The sequence below is a fragment of the Adiantum capillus-veneris genome, chromosome 7 (genome assembly GCF_014529385.1).
Source record: "Adiantum capillus-veneris isolate H3 chromosome 7, ASM1452938v2, whole genome shotgun sequence".
Taxonomy (NCBI): Eukaryota; Viridiplantae; Streptophyta; class Polypodiopsida; order Polypodiales; family Pteridaceae; genus Adiantum; species Adiantum capillus-veneris.
In genome coordinates this window covers 49,825,429-49,835,578 of record NC_140937.1, presented here as the reverse complement: position 1 = coordinate 49,835,578, position 10,150 = coordinate 49,825,429, and the positions used below count along the sequence as shown (strand labels likewise).

At 39.0% G+C, this 10,150-nt stretch overlaps 1 protein-coding gene across 1 annotated transcript; it reads left to right on the top strand.

The window, feature by feature from the left end:
• Positions 1-299: 299 nt before the first annotated feature.
• On the top strand, positions 300-2,357 carry LOC147453821 (small ribosomal subunit protein uS7). Its single transcript, XM_086515907.1, has 5 exons — positions 300-470; positions 1,191-1,318; positions 1,387-1,530; positions 1,773-1,976; positions 2,054-2,357. Exons 1-5 carry the CDS (start codon positions 393-395, stop codon positions 2,106-2,108), a joined length of 609 nt encoding a protein of 202 aa, XP_086372033.1. The 5' UTR covers positions 300-392; the 3' UTR covers positions 2,109-2,357.
• The last annotated feature ends 7,793 nt before the right edge of the window (positions 2,358-10,150 follow it).

The window sequence follows — 10,150 nt, the reverse complement described above, 5'->3', positions numbered from 1 at the left end:
GAGAGAAAAATATAATCTATTTTTATTAGGGACCTTAAAAAATAGCTTAAAAAAGCCTAAAAAATGTGTGCACAAATTGATAGGCATCACCCTATATCACTACCTGCAAGCAGGCAGTGCCAACAAATGTTTCACCTAGCTTTTGGCAATTTTTCGTATAGAAGAACCCCAACATTACCCTAACTCTTTCAATATGTTATTCCTTTATAGATTTTCATAAAAAACATAATTTGTATAACAGACAAATTACTTGAAAAGTCGGGCAAGAGTACATTAGATAACTCTAGGTTTGCAAGGAAACCATCTCTTTTACGGAATCGCTAGGGTTTACGAGCCTGTGCGTTTGTTCTTATTGCTGCTGCTGCTAACGAGCACTCCATCCAGCAGAGAAGATGGCGGAAGCAGTGCCCCTCCCTTCCGGTCAGCCTGAAGTGAAGCTCTTTGGCCGCTGGACCTTCGATGACGTCGAGGTTAGTCGCAGATCTTATTCCATCACAGCCCATTAGTCTCTTTTGTGCTCCATAGCTGTGCATTCTCTTGTATCGCCCGGTAATGTACGTGAGATTTCTGCGTTTTCAACTGCTTGGAGGTTTTGGGTACAAGTCCCGTGCGCCAAAGCAAGAAGGCTGACAAATAACCAGATAGACGCAAATACGGCACTTCCAGAACAGCAATCCATGTAGCATATCACACACCGCCAGTGCAATTGTCCGTGCTGAAGGTCTTGGGGAAGTGTATTGTTTCCATTGTGAGATTTTGGCAGAGGAACAAGGTCCTTAAAACCCTTTTATCTAGACAATCTGAAATGATTGGATCCTAATTGTGTATTTTTTGCTTTCTTAAGTTTACCGATTCAAAGGCGGAAAGTTGGGCAATGCTAGATCTCCATTAGACTGAAATGTCTGTATTTATAAGGGAGGATTGAGGTTTTTAACTCATCACTATGCTTCTCATGGGGATATTTGGCTTGATTATTTTTTTTTGTTTGTATGTATAGAGCTTGTTGTTTATGTCTGTCTACTTGTTACATCAAGTGGACCATCATGCTTAGTTATGTAGCACGGAGTATAATTTTAGCAAATAGTGTTATTTAACAGGTATGACTTCTATGTTATAAGTGGAAACTGTGTCCTTAGAGCGTTTCTTTGAACTAGGCAACTGTTTGCTAAGAAATTTCCTGTGTGTTCCAGATCAATGACATCTCGCTGGCTGACTATATCGCTGTCTCGGTGCACAAACATGCCACCTTTGTGCCTCATACCGCTGGGAGATATTCGGTGAAACGTTTCAGAAAGGCCCAGTGCCCCATTGTGGAGAGGTGGGCGTTTTTAAAGCAAACATTTGGCTAGATTCTAAGGCTCTTCTTTGACAGTCTTTTTGCAACAGATTGACCAACTCTCTCATGATGCATGGCCGAAACAATGGAAAGAAGCTAATGGCAGTGCGGATTGTTAAGCACGCCATGGAGATTATTCACTTGTTGACTGATCAAAATCCAATTCAAGTTATTGTTGATGCAGTTATCAACAGGTTTGTTTTGAGTCTGCGCTTGTGACATACACTGAAGCAGGCGTGATGAAATTCCCTCAGAGTTTGTGTGATGCATTTGCTTTATTGGCTGTTACTTCGTTTCGAGTCCTCATGTGTGATTTCAAATTTTTCTAGGGCTGAGTTTTTTGTGTGATATGCTGCCGTAGTGATCTTATGCATGCAGACAGTCACATTTGACATATATTCGGCTCTAATGTCTTAATTGTAAATGCCTCTCTTAGTGGTCCTCGGGAGGATGCCACTCGTATTGGATCGGCTGGTGTTGTTAGAAGACAGGCTGTCGATATCTCTCCTCTTAGGAGAGTAAACCAGGCTATCTATCTCCTCACTACTGGTGCTCGAGAGAGTGCTTTCAGAAATATCAAGACTATAGCGGAGTGCCTTGCTGATGAGCTGATCAATGCAGCCAAAGGTTCTTCCAATAGGTACTTAATGTCTTGTTTTAGACGGGCGCATTAAACTTTGCAGTGTTTTGTCCTTATCGAAGGTTTTGGTTTTGCAGTTATGCTATCAAGAAGAAGGATGAGATTGAACGCGTGGCGAAGGCCAACCGTTAACTGTATTCTTATTGCTGTTATTTGATGCCAGAGTTTGGCATGAAATTTTGACCTTCTTGAAGACTACTGCTGAGTGTTTTATACTCGCACAGCATTTTCTTGAGCAGTATTAGTGGCTTGTTTCTAGCAGCTTGCTACTCTTTGTCGGATGCGTTTTGACTACAAACATACTTAGTCTCGAGGTGGTCTTTATTTAGTATATTGGTAGCAATCAAGCAATGAAAATTGTGTGATTTGTGTTTGGCTGCTCTTCTAGAGTATGTGTTTTTAATATAATTTTCATTGCAGTTTTCAAGGCTTGTGTCAAGTACAGTGTAAGAGTAAATTAGAACACTTGCTTTTGCAGTATCATAACCAGTCTATCTCTGCGAAGTTAACTGTTTTGAGTAAGGTTGCTTGGTATCAGCAAAGTGATTTGGTCTGCCTGTGTGAGTACTCTGGCATTTTAATAGAACGGCTGTGGCGTAGTCGATGGTTTAGTCCCCTTCTGTGTTGAATATTGGTTGATTCAAAACTTTTGAGCATCAGTCTTCTGGTGTGCTAGAAAGTTAAAGCAACATCTGACAGAAGAAATAATGTGTGATTAACAACTTCATGTGCTCTGCTGTCTTTTGTAACGCAAAGCCTTTCTTCACTTGAGAAGTGACTGAATGGATAAAAGGTTTCATAATGGTAGTATATCCAGATACAATTATGTTCTATACTCAATTGATACCTGTTCAGGGGAGCATATGAACTCTAGAAGCTTGTCTATTAAAAGTATATCAATCTAAAGATGTTCGTTTGTGATTTGTGACCAGGAAGAAAGGTGTTCAATTGATACATTGCCCAGGAGTTACTTTGATGTATGTGGTAAACAGGATGCGGCTATTCGAATGTGCCAGAGCAGTTGAAGAGTTTGTCAGCCATTTGTTTGGCCTGAACAGCCTAAACTGGTCATTCATTCTACAACTTGAAATGTATGTATGATAGTATGTAAGTGATACCATCTAGAACTTGCAAGGGATGTATATTCTAGTAGTAGAGAGATACATTTATGACGTACACAAGAACAGTTCCCAAAAATGTTTCTAGAGGACATTCTTGTACGGAGGAAGCTGCATGCTTGTGAATGACATGAGTTTGTGTACACATTGATGGTTCTCTCAGTTTATCAATTGATTTGACTGGGAAGTCTGATGCATGCGGAGAATCTGCTTTTTCCCATGGGATGTCAATTATTGACAGTGAAGGTTGACTCAAAGAATCATCCCATCTTTATGATGCAAGACTTGAATTAACAGGATTAATGTAGGACTCATGTAGTAGTGGATAGAAGTTTGAAGATAAACTTTGGTAAAGTTTAGAGTTGTACATGGGGTCTTTCCAAGAGCTTTATTAAAAGTTCAAGTGAGATTGGAGCTTTCCAAAGCACTACGCTAATAAAAGCTAGGGATTATCTTTAGATTTACACCACATTTATGGATTCTTGATACAATTTTGAAAGGCTCTTGACACATCGCGGACAGAATTTGAGGCATTTCTTGGGTATAGCTGAGTGAAGTCCATATCGAATGGTGTAGGTAGGTAAATCTAATCAGGCGTCTAATTATTCAACAATAGTGTAAGGTGGTTGTGTAGAGTGAAGGACATTCAACAGGGATGTGTCATGACGAGATGAACTAGCTTGAAAACGTGATGGTGTGAGGATAGTTCGGGAGAGAGAGAGGTGCCCTTGCTACCACCTATAACGGAGTGCATATGATATTCTCTCGAAAGTTGTACCTATAAAATGACTCAATAATGGGCTATTGTGATGGTATAGGATAGAGCTTGTTGTTGAGCTTATGAAGTTGAAATGGTATGTTGCATTTTCATGGACAACACAAGGATATTAGTTCAGGATTGCATGGAAAGGCAGGTCTGAGACTTTTCGCTTCAAAGACAAACTTGGGGCATACTTAAATACATAGGCTCCTTGCTCTATTGAAGTTTCAATGAAATGAAAAGAGGGGTACACGAGAGAATCCAAGTATTGTATCTGGATTTTTGTAGCACAAGGGATTCTATTGAAGAAAGTGTTCAAGTTGGGGTTCAATTGCCCTACATGGTCCTCCCATTGGCTTTGCGAAACTTGAATATTGGTACGGTTTGAGTAGCTCTCCTTCAGGTGTTTAGGCTTTTGTATAAAAAGGAGGAGATATTTGGAATGAGCAGGACACTTTATAGCTATTCCACACTTAAGCTCAAAATCAAATGTTAAATATCAAATCCAATCACATGAACAGAATCAAACTTTAGATAGATGATTGAAATGAAAAGATTTCAGATGATGAGACACTGAATGAGATAACTGAGTGTATTTAGATTCAGAATATAGATCACGATACAACTAGTTCAAATTCAGAGCTCTGGAATGATTGACTAGAAAGTACAAATGATACGAAGACCAGCACAAGTGCTCCCAAGCTTTCAAATGTAAGAGTTACAAGTGTGTTGAGAGACAAGCAACACACGTCCAAAGCAAGACAACCCAAAATGAGATTAATGGGTCCTATTTATAGGTATCGGCACTGGGTTTTGAGTATTTGGCACATTTCGACAGTGTGGAACTGCCACCTCTATGTGTCATCAAGCCATTGGTAGTAATTTCGAAAAGCCTCAACCTGCAGATGAAAAGCCTCAACATATAGGGGATTGGTCTCACCATATACATTCCTTCCCCTTTTTAGAATTTTGTACAAAATTTCTAATATAAAGGCTTCATTTCTTTCGTTTGCACTTCGGCTTGTCTGTAGCCTTCTTTGCTTCAAATCGTTGAATGGTCTGAGCTAGTGGTCCAACATATTTGATCACCATTTAGTTCTGAGCATTGTTGGAGGTTGCATTCTCCTTAATGATGATTCTGTAAATTGCCTCTTGCTCCAATTGTTCCTTCTTTCCATTAGAATCACGACTTCGTAGGGTGTTAGTTGGTGCCATTTCTTAGTGTTTGGATCATACAGTCTTCTTGTCATTCTTGCCTTGGCCATCTTGTGGTAGATGGATGCAGTTATTATCAACCCAAATAGATTTGGTTGATTATCCTTCAACTAGGGCTCACTTAGCTAGTGTTTTATTTGGGATTTTTGAGGCTTTTAGCGATAGTTGAAGATTGTTCGAGTACTTTATCAATTGCCCTACATGGTCCTCCCATTGGTTCATCATCCCTCTGAAGGTGATCAGATCATATTTCAATTCACGAATTGTATCTTTCTTTTCAGTGTCATTAATTATTGATTTTTCAAGCAACCCATCGAGCATTAGAATGCTCACTCTAGTAATGAAACTGATCGTCTATCTGAACATACTTCATTCTATCTACTAGATCCTTCCAGCAATCTATAACTTTTGGAGTGTTCCCTTAACTTCAATCTTGATATCCTTCATGCACTTATAAGCTGGTCGATTGCCTAATAGTACTTCCAATTGAATCCTCAAACTTTGTACATCCATTGTTGTCATCTTCCTTATATGAGGGCTTTCATCGATATCAGCTTGTGAAATCATATATTAGGAATTCGGTCTACGACTCGAATCACATTGGGGTGAGGAGGCATTTGACATTCTTGTTGCTCATGGTAGCTCATAGCTTTCCATTGCTTTTGCAATCTCTTAACCCCAACATATAGCATCTTGTATCTCTCTCCAGATCCAAATAAGCAACGTCATTATCAAGATAATTCCGGATTTGGAGTTCTTTTCACTTCGAAGCTTCTTGTTCATACTCAAGACACTGATTTGAGAACCTTGAGCTGGTTTCTTAATCTGTTTTCATCAGATTAGCTTTGCCTTTATTCCTCTGTCTAAATACCAATTGCTGTTGAGTTTGATCAATCTATTGGTCTGGGGTCTCCTATGGCTCGTTATGTGGTGTTTGATCACGCCAATTTTTTGGAGTCTGATCATGTTGCCATTGGGATCGGTATGGTGTCTAGTCTTGGGGGATTCACTGCTTAGTACCCCCTATAACGTGCGTTCGCGGGGTATTAGAAAAACCCCTCTTTTAACATGTCTGAATGAATAAAATGACCCCTTATTTTAAGTTTTTTTTTTCAAAATTGAATATAAAAACCCCTTATTTTAATGTATCTCTGTTAAATTGCCTATTTTTTTTGCATTTTAAAACCCCTCCTATCGAACTCACATTATACATTAACATGATTACATTGTGCACCCCCCGAGTGTCTAGTCAGCTTGACGAATTCTTTGGCTTTGATCTGGAGCTCCTGTGTCATCATCATCATTGTCATCATCGTTTGACTTTGGTTTAACTTCTAGATTAGCTTCCATGGTGTCATCTTCTTTACACTCTTCGTCATCTTTCTCTCTAGTATCCTGGTCGTTTTCGAAGCGCTCGATCAAAGCTTGGTTGACTAGTGCATTTGTGTACTTTGTTGCTGAATCCTCTAGAGTACTTTATGTGATGTTACCTTCAGAGTTAGTTTTATCGACCAGAGACTGGTAGATGTATTTGTCTAGCATCGCTTTTCTAGTTACACTGTTGGTGGCCTTCAAAATATCAATGCTAGCTTGCTTTTGATTCAGAGTTGATTCATATGCAGCTTTCTTCTCTTGAAGTTATTTTACCAGGTTTTTGTTGATAGCAAAAAAATTGGAGTTAAATTCTTCCAACTATGAATTATCTTTTTCTAACTCCTTTACGGACTTCTTGCACAGTTCCACATTTTCTTGTTTCTTCATAAGAGCGTTTCGAAGCTTTAGAATCTGAATTCTTGGTTTTCTATACTAGCTCTAGTAGCAAATAGGAGCGCGGTGGGTCTCCAAAATACTTAAAACAACATGCTATGAGCAATAAAACCAACAGATTTGCATACCTGGCAAACAACATTGCATATAATCGAAACTATGTACACAATTTGAGAGAGAGAGAGAGTGAGAGAGAGAGATGAGGAGAGAACGTGCAAGTGCACCTCGTAGAGCGGAGTCGTAACGGGCACGGAGAAAGAGGTGAGAGAAGCGAAGGTGAAGATAGACACTGGGTGCAATCTCCTTTCGTGCAAGAGTGTGAATTTTGATCTTGCACATATTTATTTATAGATTTCTTGAATGCTCAAAATGATTACAGATTGTCCACCCGGACATAAAGTGACTATAGCTCATAAAGAGCACTTTAATAATGAAATATTCATCAATATGCTATCCTTTTGCATAGTCCATAGCTCAGTTATGCTTTTACCACGTGTCATCTGCAATAAAGAAATCATTATCCATTTCAATTATATAGCACAAAGGCTATTGACTATGCAAAAAGGATAGCAAGTGTATGGATATTTTAGTATTAAAGTGCTCTTTATGACCCATGGTCACTTTATGTCTGGGCGGATAGTCTGTATTCATTTTGAGCATTCAAGAAATCTATAAATAACTAAATATGTGCAAGAGGAAAATGCTCACTCTTGCACGGGTGGAGATTGCATCCAGTGTTTGTGTTCTTCTTCTCTCCCTTCTCCCCTCTCCTCTCTTGCCTGTCAGTGTATCACTGCTCTAGGAGGTGCATCTGCATATGTTTTCATGCTCTATCTTACTCTCTATCTCTTTTAGCCAGCCTCGTTGTGGATCAAAGCGGTCTTGCTCATGGATTTCGTGTGTATACGACTTGTACATATGTGATTGGTGATTCTATTGCTTGTGGCATAGTATTTAGTATGTTTGGAACTTTGAAACCACGGCAACAGACATATGCATAGAGGGCTTGCAAAATAGACAAAATACCATACTTGCAACGATAAAACCATTGAATCTACATACCTAATAAATTCTTGGTACACCATAATCAAGGCTATGCACAATCAGAGAGAGAGAGAGAGAGAGAGAGAGAGAGCGAGAGAGAGAGAGAGAGCACGTACAAGTACACCTCCTAGAGCAAAGTGCTACACATGCACAGAGAGAGAGGAGAGGGGGAGGAAACAAACAATGGGTGCAATCTCCCCCCCATGTAAGAGTGAACATTTTCTTCTTACACGTATTTATTTATAGATTTCTTGAATGCTCAAAATGAATACAAACTGTCCGCCCAAACATAAAGTGACCATAGCTCATAAGGAGTTCTTTAATAATACAACGTCAATAAACTTGAATCCTTTTGCATAGTCCATAGATTTTGGTAGCGAAAGCTATGGACTATGCAAAAGGATTCAAGTATATTGACATTGTATTATTATAGGACTCGTTATGAGCTATGGTCATTTACAGACAATTTGTATTCATTTTGAGCATTTAAGAAATCTATAAATAAATATGTGCAAGAGAAAAATGCTTGCATGGGGGAGATTGCACCTAGTGAAAATGTTATGCCGCCATGCCAAACCCTTATCCCCCTCCTGTGGAACTCCACTTTCGCCCTCTACCTTCAACCTCAACATAACCCCTTTTCTTTCTACTATATTTCTTAACCCATGATTCCTTTTTGGTGGCTATATATATATATATATATATATATATATATATATATATATATATATATCTATATATATATATATATATATATATATCCTTGCCCCCCCTCCCCCCCCCCCCCTTGCTCTCCCTTGTTCGCTACACACACATGAGCTACCATCGATTTCCAATAACCTCACAACCCACCCTTACCCCCCTTTGAGCCTACATGATGTCCATTGGCTCTCAAATATCCCTCTCTCTCTCTCTCTCTCTCTCTCTCTCTCTCTCTCTCTCTCTCTAAGTGAAACATCATCTCAAGGTGTGAGATCTTCACCCGACTCCAATCGGATGAGAGATCTTTGGCATCGATGTCGAGGATGTCCCAACCTTCAGCGTCTAGTAGGAGTGCATCTAGATGCCCTTGACCAGTTGTACATGACCTCACAATCGGTGGCAAAGTTGAGGTCACCCAGATCGATAATAGATGCAAAGAGAACATGTTGATGTTTGTGGACCTCGAATACCCGACCAAACTGAAGCATAATTAGATGATGGAATTTTCTTGATCACGGTCATCGCTTTGTCAAAGAAAATTGTCCATCTATAGAGGTCTTCCATGGATAGCTAATCAACAAAAGGAACATTGGTAGGGCCTAGAAGAGTTGATGGTAGAGATCATGGTAGACATAATGAAAGAGGAAGAGACCCTGACAACCATGAAGAATATAGAAGGGATCATAGCTATAATGATGCTCATCGAAAGATTCTCCAAAAACATGATGATCTAGTCCTCTCTCTCTCTCTCTCTCTCTCTCTCTCATTACCAAAGCTTCATGGCTCACTTCAGATAGCTATAGTCACATATATTGCCTCACCTTTTGAAGAGACATCCCATTGACAATCTTTATCTTGGAGTTCACTGCAAATGGCTTGCCGAAGTACAAGAAGGACGCAATCAATAATCAGTTTGTTAGAATAGCCCATGCTAACCATGTTTTAGTTACAACTTTTCAATACCGATCAGAACCCTCTAATACTCTTCCTACTATGTGTAATGCCTGCTATCTCAGCTATTAGAATCAGGAGGTACCTAATCAAGTAGTTCTCTACTGAAAATAAGAAAATTGCTCTCTCCTTACTCTTCCCATGAGCCATTGGCGTAATGATATATGGTTATACCTATTACCAGATATGTAATGTAATGAGATTTGTTCTTTGATATTTTAGCGATTATCTTATATGTTGCATCATACGAAACTCACATCGTTATTGCATCTTGATTGATGTTGCCTCATTTATTTTCTTGTGTACAAAATATCTACTATTGTTTCTATTGCTCCCTTGTGGATGAATAATAGTTACTGATGGGATACTTACTCTTATTCTAGAATTTGATCCCAACACCCTTATAGTTTCCTAAAATGTGATCATTCATCATCATACATTTGTTTATTTTATCCTTAGCTCAATGAATCTTTGAGGATCACCTTTGCACTTTGATTAACGATCCTACAATTCCCTACCAACTATAAGGTTGTGTATTTGCATAATAATATTAAGGGTGGATTTTCTAATAGTTGTCTAAATCGATTAATTTTTCCGTTTTAGTTATTGTTTGAACT

Excerpts from the sequence above, each read along its gene's own strand:
- LOC147453821 (XM_086515907.1), top strand. The coding sequence starts at position 393 with ATGGCGGAAGCAGTGCCCCTCCCTTCCGGTCAGCCTGAAGTGAAGCTC. Across the intron at positions 471-1,190 it reads GGACCTTCGATGACGTCGAG|ATCAATGACATCTCGCTGGC; the intron begins GTTAGTCGCAGA and ends TGTGTGTTCCAG. Across the intron at positions 1,531-1,772 it reads GTTGATGCAGTTATCAACAG|TGGTCCTCGGGAGGATGCCA; the intron begins GTTTGTTTTGAG and ends TGCCTCTCTTAG.